The following is a 20583-nucleotide window of genomic DNA, read 5'->3' on the forward strand; positions in this document are numbered from 1 at the left end:
AACCCTCACTTTGTAAAGAGGAGACAAACCCTGTATTTGCCCAGATGCTTGCATTCAGACATCATGGCTAATTATAGATCTATTCAAGGCTTCCAAAACCAGAAAAAGCTTCATTTATATTCTGTGCACGAATTGAAGAGGGGGGGTGAGGAGGGCGTGTGAGCACACAAACAAGCTGCATTCGTTGCTATTATACTAGACATTTGAATTCATGTTTAAGTAAAGCCTTTACATCTCCATTTACAGCCTCAACAAAATGTCACTGCCTGCAAACTGGAAGCAACTTGTTTAAAAGCTGTGTGCTCTTGGTGCATTTACTTCTTTGCATGGTGGAATGGCCTAAAGGGAAGGCCCAGGCTAAATGGACTAAATGGGTCATGTCATATCTCGGAAGCTAAGGGATCTCAGATGCTAAGCTTAGAGGCCCTGCTTAGGACATGAATAGGAGACCATCAAAGAAGATCAGGGTCACTGTGCAAAGGCAGACAATGGAAAACTGCTCCTGTTCATCTCTTGTGTTGAAAGCCCATAAGTCCACACCACCAAAGTGAAAGCACAAATCTGGCAATTTGCTGTGGGCACATGAGTTATCACACACCCCCATACTCACAAGGAGTTTACACGCAAAAAATCTCCTGCTCCTTTTCATTGTAGAGGGTAGTTCCAACCATTCATGGGTTTCTTATGAAAAGATGGAACTCGCATGCTGATACATAACCGAAGTACAAATTTCTTTAGCACCTCCTGATGAGATGTCTTTGGTAAGGAAATTGCATCTGTTCCCATAGAGGAACATTTAAAAATAAGCATCTGATCATTCTTAATAGATGCAATGTTGATGGCTCCAGTGCTAATCAGAGCATATTTATGCAGCCCTGGATGACTTGTTTTGCACTCCTATAGATCCATCTTCCTCCTCTGTGACTGACTCATGTATGAGATATTTGTTTCCAATATCCCAGTGAAAATTATTAACCCTGCAATTCTGCTTCACATAAGGATTTACATTTGAGAGCCAGTTTGGTGTAGTGGTTAGGAGTGCGGACTTTTAATCTGGCATGCCGGGTTCGATTCTGCGCTCCCCCACATGCAGCCAGCTGGGTGACCTTGGGCTCGCCACGGCCCTGATAAAACTGCTCTGACCGGGCAGTGATATCAGGGCTCTCTCAGCCTCACCCACCCCACAGGGTGTCTGTTGTGGGGAGAGGAATGGGAAGGTGACTGTAAGCCGCTTTGAGCCTCCTTCGGGTAGGGAAAAGCGGCATATAAGAACCAACTCTTCTTCTTCTTCTTCTTTGCATCAACCACACTGTCTCTCCCTTCCCCCTGAACATTTACAAGTCAATTTAAACTGAAAAAGTGGGATTTAAAGAGAATTTAGGGTTCCTGTTTCCAAGTAAATATACTTAATTTTGTAGAAATCATCCTTGTGACATTACACCAACAGTGTGGGAGTTGCCTGTTTCCTTCCAGCTTCAGGTAATGTAAAAGAAGACCGTGATGAGGTCCTTTTCTTCACTGGTGTTGTTCAGACTCCAAAGAGGGAGGGACTGATATGGAAGTAGAGGTATCATCAGTTCCTTTCGCTTGATCTTAGAGTGCCACATTCTTCCCAGAATATATGAACTCAAACATTCTGAAGTGGTGATGAAGGAACTCCTAGGCTGCAGGCCTCAAGTCCCATCCTGGTCATGTCTGAATGGACCTGTTTGGGCTTGATGCCCAGCTAGCATATTATACGAAATTATGAAAACCGAATCCAGGATTTTTTTTCTTTGACTAGCAGGTGGCGACTATCCCAGTAATGACGCGAACCCATGTCTGGCAACAAATGGGCCACAGCCGTTTATTAACCTGGGCCCCTCCAACAGAGGGTTGGCCCACATGCAGGTAAGGGAGCCTACCTCGTCAGCCAGCCGGCTGACCACCCTGACCCGCGGCACTACGGCTCCACGCCTCACTCCCAGCCGGGAGGATGGGACACCTTCCCCCGCGAGATCCCTGGGAAGCGACCTACGAGGACCCAATGGGCGTCTGCCTCCATCAGGGCCCCCCGTTCGCTTGGCCCTGGGCCCCTGGCCTCCCAGCCGGGTAGGCCACACCCAGTTACGGCCGGTCTTCTTAAGGAGGCCCCCTATACCGGGGAGTCGCGTATGCAGATGGGCTCCCCGCCAACAGGCTCCCTACCGTGCATAACCCGCGACTGCGACAAAAAACTTCTTAACATAGGGAGGAACAGGGAGGGTAGCTGTTCAGGTGGTGTGGTCCCTGGAAAGAGGGCGGGCTGCCTGCTCCTGGCCTATTTAAGGCCGGCAGCCCTGCCCTCCTCCAGGCGCGCCGCAGCGTGCCCTGCTGACGCAGCTGGGTCCACACCGCTCCCAGGCGCCCCCTGCCGTGTCAACGGTGGCTGCGTTCAGTCGCGGCCACTATTTGCTCCAAACTATTTAGACAACCCAAATGCCACGATGAAAAAAATAATTGGCGCCTGGACTGAAGAGCATTTCTCCTTGTGTACTTTAAAAGCTCTAATCCAGCTAACCTTACAGTTGCACTGTAAGTCACAAGTAAGCACAGTTAAACTATTCTAAGCCTATTTAAATTCAGTGGATTTAGAAGGGTGTAATTCCATTAGGATTGCCCAGTTATTCCCACTGAAACCCACAAAAATAACAAAGAGCCAGTTTGGTGTAGTGGTTAGGAGCACGGATTTCTAATCTGGCGAGCCGAGTTCTATTCTGCACTCCTCCACATGCAGCCAGCTGGGTGACCTTGGGCTTGCCACAGCATTAATAAAGCTGTTCTGACCAAGTAGTCAGGGCTCTCTCAGCTTCACCCACCTCACAGGGTGTCTGTTGTGGGAGAGGAAAGGGAAGGCAAATGTAAGCTGCTTTGAGACTCCTTTGGGGAGAAAAAAGCGGCATATAAGAACCAACTCTTCTGATGCTTCCAATTAAGCTTAATCACAATTAATATTGACTAGACTAATGCACAGCCTAAAATTATGTTTTCCATTATCTATCCATAATGATCCGAGCATGGTTTAATAAGGTGGCATTGCCTCTGTGAGCAAGCCACAGACACACGGCACATCCAGCAACAATCTAGATCAGAAGTTCTCAGTGTAGTGTCCACAAGTACCATGGTACCTGCCAACACATTTCCTAGTGCCATTCAGTGTTTTCAGAAAGTCCGTGAGCCACATAGGTCTTTTGCCCCACAGGCTTCAATTGTCCTTGGGAGTTCTGATTGACTGTGCATTTTTAAAAATGCTACATTGGCAACCGCTGTCACCACAGGTTACCTTTGCTCATTTTAAAAGGCATTCTGTTAAACTTCTTCATAACTTTACTCCTTAACACTTTGTGGTTCGCTCCCAGCACCATGTGTCAGAATTCCAAAGGTACTTTCAGGGTGAAAAGGTTTGGGACCCCTGATCTAGATACGTATTGGTGCTGTTTGGGATCCAAATGTTCTAAATCAGTGCTGTTACTTGTCTTGAGAACATTTCTATCTATCAGCCGAATTATCTTAGTGATCCTATGCAATTTCCAGCTATAAAATAATTGATTTTAGTGGTTATAAAATCAAATGATTATCAACATACTAGCAGATTGTTTGTTTACTAAGCAAAGATTTTGTTCCCCTTCTTTTCATTGCCAATTGTAGACTAACAGAGAAGAAATGAAGAATTACTACAGAACTACCTTGAAATTTCGGGTAAGTAGGAAATAAGTTAGGAATGCTGTGGTACAAATCAGCTTTCCAAGGAAATATCTGTGCACAGGGCTTTACTACAGAAACAAGTAATGCATAAGTATTAATTCAATGGAAAGAGTTAACATCTCACAGTATAATATGAAATAGTATTTTCTGCCTTTTTATGCTGCTTATACATAGATGTTTGTGCTATTTGTATCTATTGCTTGGAGTCTGTGTCTTTTTTAATGAATTGTATTTTCAGTATTGTAAAATATCTGTGACTCTTTGTTAAAAGATGGGAAGCAAGTATTTAGAATAATAAATACATGAATAATATAAATAATATAAATACGGGGGCATCTTCTGGCTCAAGGTCATGTGATAGTTTAGTAACAGATGGACAACCAGTGAAACATCTGCAGAATGGAATATGCACTCTCCATCTCATTCCCATTCACAGCCAATCCACAGCATTCTGGACCAATTGGGGCTGAGAATTGATTTGAGGGGAGACCAGTGTAAAATGTGTTACAGTAGTTTATTCTTGATGTTATTGTGGTGTGAATCCAGGGGGTCAGGTTAGCCATACCAAGGTAACAAACCATCTTATTAGCTAGGCTAAGTTGGTAGGAAGCTTTTGTTTTGTTTTGTTTTACAGTTGCACTAACTTGCTTCTCCAGTAATAAAGCTGGATCCAGTATGACTCCAAGGCTTTTAACTGAATCAGCAATGGTCAGATGAAGTCCTTACCAATTAGCATTACCTCTGTCTTTTCAGGGTTTAGTTTCAATGTGTTTACATTTAGCCAGTTAACTACTGCAGCCAGGCAATGATTCAGGACATCTCCTGCATTAAAGGAGATGTAGGTAAGGATATATACAGTTGATTCTCAGCATATTGGTAACAACCAATTCCAAAGCTATGAACAATTTTTCCTAATGGCTTTACAAAGGCCGTTTATGCACTGGGAATTTCACTGCCCCAGCTCCCATGCAGGAGCACAAATAGAAGGCGAATGAGGTGCACCACACCAAATGCTCCCCTGTGTGGGTGCAGGAAGAGGTGGGGCAACCTGCCACAACTAAAACTCCAGCCTGCAGCACAGCATGAAACCTCCAGTGCATAAACGGTCAAAGAGATTGAAAAGCATGGGATATAGAATTGTGCTCTGTAGAACTTCACAAGATAGGTCCCACAATGATGACATGTGGTTTTCAATGGCAATTGGAGTCCAATCCATAAGAAACAAATCAAACCTGCTCAATGCACATTTCCTGGTAGCTACTTCTGCCTCCAGGCACCTCAACAAGATGGCATGCTCTACTATATCGAAGTCTGTAGGTAAATTCAGTAACAATGGAAAGGGCTATCCTTTGTCTACACTGAATCGGAGATTATTAACTAAATCTAGCTAAACAGTTCCTATCCCACAGCCTGTCCTAAAGCCAGATTTTAAAGGGGTTTAGGGCAGATGAGTTATCCAAGAAGACTTGGATTTTAGCCAAGAATACTAATATCTCTGACTTAATTAAACTCCATAGTCTTCTCATGAATATGGTGCCTGAGAGACTTGAGAATACAGCTAATTACCTACAGAGTGTTCAGTTTACTCATTGGAGGTGCTGTTAAGGTTACAATTGGAATTTTATCTGATTTATGCATTCCTGTCAATTGGTTTTCTTTTGTAGAATGCCAATGAGGGTCTGATGCTATGCAAGAATACTTGGGATTGGTTTACACTCTCTCAATTGCTGTGCCTGGAATTTTTTTTTATGTGGCCCTGCCATAATTTTATCAGCCAGTATGGGCAAGGATCCAGGGGATAAGTAGTAGCTTTCACAGTTCCCAGGATCCTGTCCACTTCCCTCATGGTAACTAAGTCAAATTGATCAATAAGTAACCCAGGAGATCTATTAAGCCATTTTTCTGGCATACCTAAGTTATAACAGATCAGAGTGTTTTTGACATTTTATATGTAAGAAACTTGGCAAATGTATCACAACTGATTGTCTATTTCTGAGATGTTAGAGGATCAGGTACCTGCGAACCTGCTTGCCCCCTTATGCTCCCTGGAGGATCCTCTGATCTGCGGGTGCGAATGTGTTGGAAGTCCCTGGCCAGATGGAAGTTCACCTGGCCTCAACCTGGGCCAGGGCCTTCTCAGTCCTGGCTCTGACCTGGTAGAATGAGCTCCTTGAAGAGCTGAGGGCCCCAACAGAGCTATCAAAGTTCCACAGGGCCTGTATAATGGAGTTATTTTGCCAGGTCTTTGGTTGATCTTGTCCCCCCTGGTAGAGCGAGGCCATCAGTTTTACCTCCCCTCCAAGGTGGGAACCACAATTTGGTGGGTGGGATAACGGTTATTCACCACTGGGAAAATTGTTGTCAGGAGTTTTTTTGGGGGGGGTCTAGGTTTTTATGGGGGTTTTATCAGTGAATAATTATTTGTAACCCACCATGAGCTGTCTTTAGGAAGTTGTGGGCAAAAAGGTGAAATATGTATGCAAAAGTTGAAGGCATCAGCCATTGCTGAGCTGCTTGAATAATTGGGATGAATGGGAAACAGGTGATGCTATAATAGTAGAGAAGTAACTTCTGCCATTACTTCCATATTGCTATTGATGTGATTAGTTATTCACAAAGCCTGTACAAATATTTTGGAAATGTGTTAATTATATTTGTATATTGAAATATTAATATTTAGGGGATTTTTCTACTTGGCTTTAGCCATGAAGCTAAAAATCTTGAAAGATTTGCTTGACTTTTCTTGAAGTCTCTCAAAGATGGAGACTAGCATCTTACTTAACATTAACAGTTCAATATCAGAGATGCAGCTAGGAGAATCTGGCCTACTAAACCCCAATGCTACCTCCTCTCAGAAACCACTGTTTAAAATTACTTGCTGACCAGACTCAAACTTATCTCCTCAGACTCAAACTTATCCTTGCTTCTTCTCTTAGCCTATGGATAGGGAATAATTGGTCTCCCTGTGGACTCAGCTCAGTTCATAGCAGCTATTTCTCTCAGACAGATTCAGCAGTTCAAGTCCACAGTAAAATACCTGTGGCAGAAGCAGGCACAGAACAATAAAAACTTAGTATTGTTATTACATAAGTGGTGTAATTGTGTTTTGGTAAATAAAATCAGGATTATGATATGCAGAGGTATTAAAACAATAATAGGCCATACACTTGAATCTCCTCCAGTAGTTAATTTATCAGGTAATATTTCCAGCAGAATTCAAAATGAGTTGAACAATGTGCCTCCTGATTAGTCAGTCCGGTGGCAAGGGACCAATTGTGAGCCATGCTGTGCACGGCTCGCAATTGGTTCCTTGCCACTGGACTGTCAATCGGAGGGATTGTCAGTCCGGGGGAAGGGGCCTATCGGCACCCTTCCTCATCACGGTCAGGGCCCACCCTCAGGGCCCTTAACGAAATATTTTATCCGCTCCGCTAGGAGCGGTTAAAATTGGGTGTGTATATGTAAATATTCTCTCTTTTTCATTTTGTAAATAGTTATATGAAACTCCTGGTTGTCTCAGTGATCGTTCTCTCACTGATCGTTTATGCACTGGCAACTTCAGTGCCCCAATTCCCACGCAGGAGCACAGATTGGGAGTGGATGAGGCACACCAGGCCAAATAATCCCCTGCATGGGCGCAGGAAGAGGTGGGGCAACCAGCCACGAATAAAACGCCAGCCTGCAGGAAAGCATGAAACCTCCAGTGCGTAAACGGTCACTCTGCATAGTGCTATCTTCTTTCACATACTAGGTTTCTTGAATGTGAGAACTTCTCTGAAGTTTTTAAGCACATAAATTAATTGGATGTAATGGCTGTACTATTTTTCAACAGTTTGATTTGTTCTCAATATTACCATTCGACCTTTTATACATCATGTTTGGATTGAGGCCCGTATTTAGAGCAAACCGGTGTATGAAGGTAAGAGATTGCTTTGTTTGTCCTGGAATAGGGAAGTCATTGGCTGGGGCCCTATGACATTCCTCTCTCACACTTCTCTCTAGCCACTAGGAAGACTTAATTCTTTTGCCAATGGTACTTCCCACTTATAGAGCCTCTTGTGGCGCAGAGTGGTAAAACAGCAGACATGCAGTCTGAAGCTCTGCCCATGAGGCTGGGAATTCAATCCCAGCAGCCGGCTCAAGGTTGACTCAGCTTTCCATCCTTCCGAGGTTGGTAAAATGAGTACCCAGCTTGCTGGGGGGTAAACGGTAATGACTGGGGAAGGCATTGGCAAACCACCCCATATTGAGTCTGTCACAAAAACGCTAGAGGGCGTCGCCCCAAGGGTCAGACATGACCCAGTGCTTGCACAGGGGATACTTCCCACTTGTGCAAGATCAATGTTTTTGAAGAAGTCTCTGTGCACACAAACATGCTAATGACAGAGGAAGTGAACATCACAGCAGAGGAAAGCCTCGACAATGGCCAGAGAGAACTGAGAGGGGAATCAGGTCATAGTGTCTAAATGTCGGCTGAAACTATTTCCAAATATTCATTGTCACCCACAGTAGGGAAGGGAGAATACATTTCCAAGAAAAACCAGCACAGCTGAAGATTCTTTCTAACTGTGTCTTCTAACTACTGTATAAAAACAGCCATTCAATATATGTACATGATACAAGTGACTCTTCAAATCAATCACCAAAAGGTTGAGAACTAAAACCAGAGATACAAATACAAAGCAAGGGTCAATGGGAGAATATTTTCTTATCACTAAGCATTGAAAGCTGTCATCCTTTCTTCAGATTGTATAACACAGTTTTCCTTCATTTATACCTTGCCTTTCTCCTTAGTAGGGACTTCCTCAGTCTCCTTTCTTCCATTTTATAATGTACTCTATATACTATATATTTTTGTTCTCCTTTGCTCATTTATTTCAATTAATTTCAAATTAATAATTTCAAACAATACCTCTTCATTTGCCAGAATTTTTTAAAGTAATTATCCAGACTGTCACCTTTAACAAATGGAGGCAACCAAAAAACTTTATTCTCTCCATGTGGAAGACATTTTGGTTGACTGAATAAAATATCACTGTCATTATAATTTATCAAGACCACTGAGCCCACTCAAAGGAAAAGTGTTCTCCATAACTCATCCTTGGAAAAACTAATACTGAAAAATGTCAACGATTTGTTTTTGCTTTATCTTTCACTATGTGGTGGTTTTAAGACTGAAAATGTTAAAGAATGTGGTAATATGGGCACAATGTGTTTGTGCTGAAATATTAATGTTAAACTACATAGTTGTTGGATATCATTGTGTGTCTTCTTTGATTCCCATTTCAGCATCTCACATTCTTTGAGTTTAATGACCGACTAGAGTCTATCATGGAAAAAGCATACATCTATAGGTAAGTGGTGTAGATCAGGGGTAGTCAACCTGTGGTCCTCCTGATGTCCATGGACTACAATCCCCATGAGCCCCTGCCAGGGAATGCTGGCAGGGGCTCATGGGAATTGTAGTCCATGGACATCTGGAGGATCACAGGTTGACTACCCCTGGTGTAGATGACAGTGGATCATAGAATCTGACATATCCAGAGACCCTCACAGTTCATGGATGTACAACCTGTGATTTCACTTAATTCATGGTCTACACTCCAACCACATTCTGTAACATGGCACTTCTTAACACACCCTTAATTAGGCCAATGAAAATAAAAGCAAGCAAGTCAGAGTCCAGTGTACAGGAGAAAAAGATCAGGGGAAAGTGATGAGCAGGAATAAAACCCGAATTAGCACTTTTATTGATATTAAGTCTGCTTTTTCTTCCGCCATGCCATCATCATAATCACCTCGTTGTTACATTTCACGGGAGATGTGGCTGTTTTGCTCCTGGGAGGCAGCAGACCCCTCTGCCTCTTAATATACTCTGAAATCAATTGATAAGCCCTGCTTTGCTAGTACACTTATTGGTACCATAAATATTGAAGAGGCTGAATTAGCGGATTACAATATCTTGGGGGAAACTGTATTTCCCAAGAGTCATTGTACCACTTATGTGACAGAAATGTTTTTGGTGGGTGGAGAGATGATAGATCATCAGCTGCATTTTTCTCTCTGTCAGTTCTAGTCATAACTGTAACTCATCATGAGTAATTACTATTACTTGGTGTCTCTGAATCTCGGAAGACAAAACAAGCACAGAACTGTGTATCCCACAGGAATAACACGACTGTTTATTCTTTACAGGGTTATTAGAACAACTGGATACCTAATGTTTCTCTTACACATAAATGCATGTTTGTATTACTGGGCCTCAACCTACGAAGGAATTGGCAGCACTAAGTGGACCTATGATGGTGACGGAAACATGTAAGAACTTCCTTGCAGTATTTGATGGGTGTTTATCTTGCCAAGCTAAACCTTCTCGAGCTTTACAAGCTTTTAAGACCACTGCCGGCAATTGGTGGTAATGAACAATGCTAATTATGTGGAAGGCAGCAGTGGAGAGTGATTGGTTTACCGCTTCAGGTTTTTAAGTCAACTCTAATCACTAATTTAATTAAACATTTAGAAAGCAGAAGGGTCATAAATTACACTAAGTGGTTAGGTAAGTAGCAAAGAAACATAACGTGCATATGAAAACAGCTACTTGGAGAGGGTCAGAGGAGTACATTAAAGCACAATGGACAACCTTCAGACTATAGCAGAACATTTGTTTCCTTCGGATGATCATCACAGTGTCAGTCACGTTCCACCATCTCCTGTAAGCCTTGGTGAGGGCATTGCAGAAGCACGTAGTAAGGAGAATTTCCAATGGGAACTGACACTGTGCAATGTGAATGGCTCCTAGAATCAGCAAGGGGGAAAGGTACAAATTCAACCTTTTTCTGAAGGGGAAAAAATGTACAAGAGGCAGAAAAGCATTATAAATTCGTGGGCAACTAAGAAAGCGGTTTCAGTGGGACTTTGTTTTTATCCAAAGATTGATGAGAAACAAGAAACAAATGAGTTGAGTAGCATTAGCTTTCCAGTAAGGTACTCAGTACTCAGTTGGGACTTGATCTGTGGCAACAAAAATAGACTTGGTCTGTGGCAACAAAAATAGATATAGACCAAGGACTGCCACCAGGCATGAAGAAAAATGGCTGCCCCCTTTAATAGTGGCTTAATGTGTGGGAATGGGCATCTGAATCTTCTCATGGCACAGAGAAAAATAATACCACCTGGCAAATAACCTCCCATTAAGCCTCTAATAAATATTTTCAATTGCCAGGGTGGCTTTTCCTCCTCCCTTGCAACTTCTGCTGCCTGAGGGGAAGTCAGTAGGCTGGCTGCCATTGTCACTATTGATTCTTGAATATAATTCCCCATTAAAATTTATAGGGGCATGTGTGGTCGATTGGACCACCAGATTTGGAGGCCAGGTCTACTGCCCAGGGAACATAGTAAGCAGTATTCCTGACCTCTGGAGTTCCAAATAGGGGTGTGCAGGAAAAAGAGGAGGATTTGTGTATATTGGGCACCCAGAATTTGGGATTTCCACCCAAAAAACCTGAATTCCTAGAACCAATATGATATTTGGCTTATGGTCTTTTTCAGGAATCCTTTTTTGGCTCCATTATACCTCAGAATCTATGGGGAATCTATCTGGGGGTATCTGGGGAGGCTTTTGTTTGAGGTAGAGGTACCAAATTTGCACCATAGTTTCTGGTATGTCTCCTCAGAAGAACCTCCCCACCATTACAAAAAGATTTGATCAGGAAGTCCAATTCTATGGGCCCCGAAGAAGATATCTCATCTCCAATGGGGGAAAAAACCAGTTAAAGAAAGACTATTTCCACACTGGGAACTTTTCTGCTCTGACTCCCATACGAGAGCACAAATCTGGAATAGACAAGGTGCACTGGGCCAAGTGCTCCCCCATGTGGGAGTAGGAAGAGGCAGGGCAAACTACCCCTACTCAAAATCCAACCTGCAGCCCGGCACAAAACCTCCAGGCTGTAAACAGTTAAAGATGGGCAAGCAGGCAGACAGAAAGAAAGAAAGAGCAAAGACTGATATCAAAGCAGACAATCCCTGCAGTAAAAACTTAATGGGGGGAGGGCAATTTTTTTGCAAATATTATTCGGTTATATAGTGAAAGGTACAAATCAGATTGCAAGTTGCACCAGAAGGTGCTGGAAAGGCGATGGAGGCCTGGGAATCCCCCAGGATTATAGCTCGTCTCTAGACTACAGAGATCAGCTCTTCTGGAAAAAATGGGTGCTTTGGAGGGTGGACTCTGTGGCATTATGGCACACTGAGGTCCCTGTCCTCTCTTGGCTTCATCTCCAGATCTCCAGGAGTTTCCTAACCTGGATCTGGTGATCTACCCCCATCCTTCCCCCCAGTAGTCTGAAGGAACCTGGCAACCCTAGAAGAGGAAGAAGAAAGGAGGGCAGGAGGCCTTTGAATATTTAAATGCTAGCAATTCATCAGAGCCCTTCATTGTAAACTTGGTCTCTTACAAAGCAGAGAATAGCTGAAAGACATGATGTTCTATCAGGTAGCAAAACTGAAAGTTAAAGGCTTTTTCCACATTCTCATTTTTGGTAAGTTTCTGTTTCTTGGGGGGGGGGTGGCCTGTTCTGCAAGTGTTTTGCTCCCTCTAGTGGTCAATTCAATACCAGACAGGCTCAGTTTCCATTTCAAAACCAGCCATTTAAACTGACAGGGAGATATGCAGAGGCTAAAGCTGCGTGATATCCACTGTGGGGAGAAAAACATGTGTGGGTGACAGGGAGAAAACAACAGCAACTAAAGAAACAGGAACTTAGCAGTGAGCACAATGAGGATGTGGAGAAGCTCTAATTTTACATAGTGAACAAGGTTGAACATGTATGGAAGCTGTGGCTTGAGGTATGGCCAGAATTAAGCATGGCCAGGCCAGAAGTGGAGTTCATCTGCAGCCTAAAACTGAGCCAATGGAGGGAAGGACAGGAAATGGCACCAGGGAGCAAGCAGGTTGGGAGGAGGTGGTGTTCCCACCACATAGGAACCTGCACAGCGGGAGGGGAGGGAGAGACCCAGGAAGGGTAGCCTGAATCACCCAGCCTCATTTATTTGGGCACACTGGTACACAAGGAGGGAAGGCATGCTGGCATAGGAGAACCATGATGGTAGAGTATTCTGGGGAGCATGCTAAACTGCAACAGAGAAAATAACACGAATGTGTGTGTGGGATCAAGGAAGAACTGCAAAGGGGAAGCACAAAGGCTGTCCAGCTCAGGGTGATAGAAGCCAAACTGGACGGCAAGCTTCGTTTATGGTGATTTACATGCCTTTTATCCACTGAGTCCAATAAGGTGAGATTCCTCCTCCTCCTCCAGTTATAGAATTCAGTTCTTAGTTAGCTAAATGTAGCTATTTTTCCAAATCATCACTCTCAGTCAAGGATTAGAGGACCTTTCAAGGTGTACAGTTTACCCTCATGGATCTTATACAATTCAAGTTTAAGGCCACTGCAGGTAATAACACAGCAGCATCACTCCTTTCCCCCTGTTATCTGTAAACTTCCATCTCAAATACTTCTAGAATGAAAAATGCAAATGAACCTGCATCTATGCCAATGTCTAGCCGGTGTCTAGATATCACAAATAGCTACTCTCCATAGTTTACTATTCCTTAAAGACTGACACCTCTACTCTTTCCCCAATTTGTTAACTCAAGCAGTGCTACTACAGCTGTACATATAACTTTTGGAAATGTGGTCAACAGTTCTGGCTTTCAGTTAGCAATCATAACATATGCTAGCTCAATGCTTGTGAAAACCTTAATAATATTTTGTTTTTGTAGGTACTTGAGAAGTTACTACTTTGCAGTTCGGACTTTAATCACTATTGGTGGAATTCCAGAACCTGTAACTACATTTGAGATTGTCTTTCAGCTTCTGAATTATTTCTCAGGGGTCTTTGTGTTTTCCAGCTTGATTGGTCAGGTAAACAAAGACATTTCTCACTGAGTGAGTTGTGGAGTGTACAGTGTTTCTGATTTTAAAGTATATATTTGTGCATTAAAATATCAGGAAAATAGGTAAAAAGTGGAAATGCTAGAAAGTGAACTGGAGATTTTCTGAGAACATTCTTTACCACTGACCTTCAGCCTGTTACCATGAGAGATGGTACTCTGATGGAAAAAGAACATGTCTACATGACCTGCAGCTTGCTTCCAACATTACAGGAGTATCAGTATAAGGACAAATGAGATATCTGTTCCAAGAGCATCTGAATTAAACAATAGAGTCCAGTAAACAAAAATAGAGTCCAATAGCACCTTTACAGCCAACAAAGATTCATTCAAGGAGTGAGATCATGCCTTGAATAAATCTTTGTTGGTCGGAAAGGACTCTTTTTGTTGTGCTAATTCAGACCAACACGGCTACCCACTTGAATAAATGAGTGAGATCAGGATGGTATGATAGCAACTAAAGAGGATATCTGAGGTTGACAGGTAGCATTCCATCTAGGTGTGTACTAGAGACAGACTAGGTTAATTTCTAGAGCATTCATTAAGCCTCTATGACTTAAATAAAAGAAGAGATTATAGGATGGACTTAGCTTATCTGATATATATTTCATACTAAAAAGGTAAAGGTATCCCCTGTGCAAGCACCGAATCATGTCTGACCCTTGGGGTGATGCCCTCTAGCGTTTTCATGGCACAAGAGACTCTATATTTCATACTATAATACTACTAACAGTTTTACGGGCATCAGTGATGTTACTGGCTCCTCAGTGTCTCTCAACTGACACTGAATTGTGAAACTTTGCTTTCTTTATTGTCCTCCCCTTTCACCATTATCTTGCTGTGGTCAAATTTGTCTTGAACTTTTTTGATGTGTGTGTGATTTCACAACCCCCATTCTAATGGCTTTGGTAAAGGAAACTAGAAGTTTCTGAATGTTATCTTTCATTGGGCACAAACTTTTTAAAAAGTCTTTTGTAATGTCTGCATGGGTTAATAATTGTTTATCAGAGGAATACTTTGTACTATTTGCAAGTCAGAGCTTCTGTGACGATTACTGTTGGGACATAGAAATCAGCATGTTAGGTTGTCAGCATTTTGGAAAGCACACGAACTCCATTTAGATTGCCTCGGCAAGTTCTCTTTTAGCAGTCTCGGATCTTGACAACAGGTCTTTTGTTTCAAGACAAGACTGCAAACACACACCTATTGACTACTTGTTTGGTCAAGGCAGTGCACCTGAGTGTTTAATTCCCATTCTTCCTATAGCACACAGCTCTCTTACAGATTGCAGAATAAATTAAATTATCCTCCATGGAGTTAAGTCCAGTAGACACACAAGCTTACAATTCAGTTGGCTGGATCCCGCCAACTTTTCTACAGGTGAAAAAAGGAGGAGGGAATCCTCCTTGACCACCCATAAAGGCCATGCAAGGATTCAAGGGACTTGCATGTACAAAAACATTGTGAGATGTTAGCTGTAGTATGGAAACAAAATGAGTGAGATCCAGTAAAAAGTCCAGCTGTATCTAACCCAGTATATTCAAGTGGAACTGAATTTAATTTTAATTTTTTTTTCTATAAGACCGTTTACGCACTGGAGGTTTCACGCCAGGCTGCAGGCTGGAGTTTTAGCTGTGGCAGGTCGCCCCACCTCTTCCTGCACTCACATGGGGGAGCATTTGGCCCGGTGCACCTCATCCATCCCCGATTTGTGCTCCTGCACGGGAGCTGGGGCAGTGAAGTTCCCAGTGCATAAACGGTCTAAGTGAGGCTTAAAGCAGACAGGTAGTAGTTTCAGGCTTAGCCTTTCAATAAACAATGGTTAAGAAAAATGACAGATGAGACCCAAACCTGTTTTAAATTATACTGCTTTTTTAGAAGCTCAAACAGAAAACATGCACATAGTCCTTTGAGTGTAGGGCTTTAACAGTTTTTATTTTTGCTGGGGTGGCCAACTTCAGGTTGGAACTTTCCTGTAGATTTGGGGGGATCTTGGTGCAGTATAATGAGTCCATTGGCCAATGGTTCAGTTTTCTCCAGGAGAACGGATCTCTGTGTTCTGGGGACGGTTGCAGTTCTGGGAAATCTCCAGGCCTCCCTTAGAGGTTGCAGTTTTGTGCAATGGTCTATGTGGTAGAAAATAAAAACTCAAATGTGAAGTATTGAAATGAATTATGCGATCTTCTAACAGCTACACCACACTGGCTTTCAACTGTTGTTATTCAGGATGTCACTTGCTTGAGAAACGCCATGGGTCTGATGGTTGGGGGGGTGATCCTCATTCATTCTCAGGCCATTCTCAGGCCACTCTCATTCATTCTGAAGTCAGTGCACTGGGTTAACAAAAAAGGATGCACGAGATGGCCAGGCAGTCTGAGCACTGGGTAGCATAAGAACAAAGTTTGAGTGGAATCTTTAAGACCAAAATTTGAGTGGGATCCAGTGGGATCTTTAAGACCAACAAAATTTAATTCTGGGTATAAATGTTCATGGGTTCAGTGCTAAACATGCTACCCAGAGTCTGTGCCTTTAAGGCCAGTGGGACTTACCATCCACATTAAAAATACACCAATACTGTTATTTTCTAAGTAACAACCCAATACATTGGAATAGTGTAAAAGTAGATGACGTTTGAAATGAACTGTTAAGTCTCAGTATCGTGTTGTAAAATGTGCTGTGCAATAGTAACTGTTGATATTTACAGATGCGAGATGTCATTGGATCAGCAACATCTGGGCAGAACTACTACCGTACCTATTTGGATAACACAATTTCATACATGAATATGAACAGAATTCCAAGAGTGGTTCAGAATCGGGTTAAAACTTGGTATGACTACACATGGAAGTCACAAGGAATGCTAGGTAAAATTCTGCATAATTCAGACTAACTTTTCCCCCACCTCCTATTTTGGCAACTTCAGTCTGAATTATTATGAAGCAACCCGAGAAATGACAATAGCCATTACTAATAATTTGGTTCCAGTTACCCCAATACAGACAAACAATGTGATTCTTTTCTTTAAAAACAAAACAATTTCCAGTATACCCTGTAATCTGAAAGATCAAAATACTAATTTGTAGGAGAGCTAATATTTTTGAATTGTTTTTCTGATTTTAAAATAATCTTTGAATTGTAATTATTTGGAACAAGGAGATGGTACACACACACACACACACCGGCTGCCTTAGTGTTGTATGAGATTTTTAAAATATACTTTTCTTATGTGAATTCTATTTTACAGATGAATCGGAATTACTGGAGAAGATGCCAGGGAAAATGCAGCTGGCTATTGCAATTGATGTAAATTATGCCATTGTCAGCAGAGTTGACTTGTTCAAAGTAAGTCTTTTTCGGATAAATAACTGGAGTGATTGGCATCTAGCTAGAGGATGCATACCTGCAGAGAGATAAACACATGACAACAGGTGATGCATACAGTTATCAGTGTCCCACCAAGGGCTTGATGCAACTACCAATGATCTGAAGATGATCATAACTGCATTAGAGCTGTGCAAGATGTCTAGCTAGCCTGTAACCTGGCGATTGCCCACAGCCTAGTTATGTGATACATCAAGTCAAGGTACATGGGAGGGCCACTGCAGGCTGGAAGCAAGTAGAATATATAAATAGAGATATATTCAATTCTTTTCTGTCATGTAATCTTACTAGAAGTCTAATGGTTGAGCAAAAAAATAATAAAGAGACATCTGTGTTTTGAATTGATAGCAGGTTTGGGGAAGTGTGGAGAAAAATCATCATGATATCACCCAGTCTCATTCAGAAGCTAAGTAGGGTTGGTACTTGGATGGAAAATCAACAGGAATGACCATGGTAAACCATTTCTGCTTCTCATTTGGATGGAAGCACTTTGCTGGGGAAGCCATAGGTTGTTTGCAGCTTGACAGCATTGACATACAAACAATGGGGGGGGGGGCTCCCAATCAAGGTTGTAAAATTAGTGTTAATCCTTTCCTTTCACACTGTAGTTGTTATTAGGGATGGGCATGAAATGGCTGATGAACAAATGCTCTTCATGAATTTTGGCCAGTTCATGATTCATGAACCAGTTTGGGAACTGAAGAACCAGATGTTAATTTGATTATGTGTGTGGCAGTTTGTGGTGGTTTCTAAAGAGCAGAAGGTAGAGGTTTAAACCCTTGCTTTCTGCTCTACACCTTTGTTTTCAGCTTTTCACAAAAGGATGTTTGGTTTAAATGGCTCAGAGTCATTCAAACCACTGCATTTTCTCCCTATGAAAAGCCACGGGGAGAAGAAAGCAGTGTTTTAATGGCTCTGATCCTGAAGCTGGCTGGGGCTGACTGGCCAAGAAAGCCCCACAGCTCAGCTATTTAGACAGGAAACAGCTGAGCAACAGGGGCTTTCATGGCTCAGCTGTAAGGACTTTCTTGGGTAGTCAGCACTGTCCAAAAAAGCCCCTTTAGACAGCTGAACCATGGGAGCAAGCTGCCTCCATAGCTCAGCTGCTTCTGGTCTACACAGCTGAACCATGAGAGCAGCTTGCTCTGACGGCTCAGTTTTTCAGATAGGAAACAGCTAAGCCATGAGGACAGCCTGGTCCCATTCCTTAGCTATTTAAAGCCTGAAACAACTGAGGCATGGGAGAAGGCTGTTCTTACAGCTCAGCATAAACCTTACAAACCTGGTTCAGTTTGTTTGCAAGCTGACTGGGTTCATGGGTTTCATGGTTTGCCTACACACTATGAACCAAAACACATTTTGTGGTTTCTGCCCATTCCTAGGTATGATGCAAATCCTCCATTTTCTGAAGCAATGTTTTCTCTACAGAAGAATTTGCCCAGGAATCACGGGAACTATATTCAAGGCACTGACGTAGCAGTGTGCTTGTTCTTTATGAAAACTAGTTCATAACCATAGTCACTGAGTGGTTATGAAATCAATGGGATTAAATTATGAATGGTCTGCAGCACTAGAGCTTCTGCATTCTTTTTATAACTTATGAAACATTATGATTAGCTTCTATGATTGATGTATAAAGAATAAACACTTTTTTGCATTTCGATCCTGTGCCAGTGCTGTGTAGCATTTCCAGTAATCATTTTGACTTCATCATAATTCTAATGGAGATTATGATTCTTTTTGAACAGGGATGTGATTCGCAAATGATATACGACCTGTTGCTGAGACTAAAATCCATTGTGTATTTACCTGGTGACTATGTCTGCAAAAAGGTGATCTTGACTATTTATCTTTCAAATCCAGTAATAACAAGGACTTTAAAAGGGGAGCGCAAGTATACACCAAGAACAAAATTGGAACAAAATAAATCTTGGGTGAATTACATAGTGAAAAAGTAATTATATTGCAATGTGAAATAATAATGTGATGCTCTCAAGTTTCAAGCTTGTTCCAGAAAATATGGATTTTATTACTTGTATGATAAAATATTTTTTTTTAATGGAATGAATAACCAGGGTATTTAAATATGACTTATCTATTGGCACACGTCATTAAGTTTTATTATTTAAGTGAATTGTTGTAGGCACAGAAAAAAATGTTCATGTGAGTGTATATATACGGGGATGCAAGAAACTGAACCATAAAATTCTGTGATTTGTTATCTGGAAAAAAATTGAGTACACAGATGAAAATATTCTGTACTTCGCCAACAAGAATAATGAGCAGTGTTGATATTCTTGTTCTTATATCCAGCAATTCAAGATGGTGATTTTCTAATGGTGTTTCAAAGAACACAACACAGCAGTGGTGGAAATGTTGCCCTGGAAGACTCATAAGGATGCATAATCCTGTTCTTGGGATGGAATTCCTTAATGTTCATAGAGTCCTGCTCCATCCCTTCCTGAATTATTTTTCCAAAAAATTCAAATTCAGAAGATTGCCCCTTGAATCTGGTATGAAGGTACAAGACAGCAGCATATACTTTAAATTTTGTATAATTCATTTGCGCAGTTAAGTAATCACACCCCGAATTTAATTTGGGTTACCCCTCGAAGGCTGCATGTGGGTCATTTCCCCCTTACTCCAAACTGAGCTGCCAGGCCTCATCACCTTGACATCCATTCCATATAGCCACTTAGAGAACACATGACAGTTCTCAATACACACATAGCTCTATCCCAAACATCATGGCCACAAAAGAGCAGCTAGCTACAGTAAACCTCCCTTCACCCTTAGTTGCCTTGCCATTTATCCCTGCCCACGCAACTCAGGCTATTCCTGTCATACCTAGTTAAGACTGATGTCCAGTGACACATTAAAGACTAATGACATTTATTACAGCATGAGCTTTTGGAAGTCAGAGCTCGCTTCTTCAGATGCTGTGAAGAGGATATTTAAGATAGCTAAAGGACTAACCAGTCCTAAGGACCCTGGCCTATTTATAAAACTCTGGAAACAATATAGAGCAGGAAAAATAAGTTGCCCAAACTCAAGTCAATCTGAAGAAAGTACAAAATGTCCTGCTTACCCCCATTGGTGACCAGTACTGTTTGGTGGGTGGCGAATGGACAGCTACTGTGGTAATCTGTGGCTCAGAGTAAGAGCTGTCTTAACTAGCTGCTTTCTTTATGTTGGGTGACTAGCTGCTTCCTTCATATTCCAGCCTGGAGCTGGCACCACATTCAGGTTCCATTCATGATACTGGTGAGCACAAAAGCATCCACAGTCCCAATAAATTGCCCCCTAGTTTTGTTTTGTTTTTTAAACCCACCAAAAACCTAGTTCCATATATGTGAGCAAGACAGTGCCTGCCCTGTTGTATCATTTAGATCTGAAATGCAATAGACCTGAACTGTTGAGGTAGACAGTTCTCTAAAATCTCTGTTCTCTAGAGCAGGGGTAGTCAACCTGTGGCCCTCCAGATGTCCATGGACTACAATTCCCATGAGCTCCTGCCAGCAAATG

The 20583-nt window shown here is 42.1% G+C and overlaps 1 protein-coding gene across 1 annotated transcript in view; it reads left to right on the plus strand.

Annotated features, from left to right (window-relative positions):
- The window catches only part of CNGB3 (cyclic nucleotide gated channel subunit beta 3), a 71887-nt gene that overhangs the window by 37300 nt on the left and 14004 nt on the right, over window positions 1-20583 (plus strand). Inside the window, exons 7-14 of the mRNA XM_077351979.1 lie at window positions 3667-3717; window positions 7556-7642; window positions 9013-9077; window positions 9919-10041; window positions 13507-13648; window positions 16382-16541; window positions 16922-17019; window positions 18807-18890. Coding sequence (XP_077208094.1) covers window positions 3667-3717; window positions 7556-7642; window positions 9013-9077; window positions 9919-10041; window positions 13507-13648; window positions 16382-16541; window positions 16922-17019; window positions 18807-18890 — 810 coding nt within the window. The remainder of the gene's footprint in view (window positions 1-3666; window positions 3718-7555; window positions 7643-9012; window positions 9078-9918; window positions 10042-13506; window positions 13649-16381; window positions 16542-16921; window positions 17020-18806; window positions 18891-20583) is intronic.

Source organism: Paroedura picta, chromosome 9 (genome assembly GCF_049243985.1).
Source record: "Paroedura picta isolate Pp20150507F chromosome 9, Ppicta_v3.0, whole genome shotgun sequence".
Classification (NCBI taxonomy): domain Eukaryota; kingdom Metazoa; phylum Chordata; class Lepidosauria; order Squamata; family Gekkonidae; genus Paroedura; species Paroedura picta.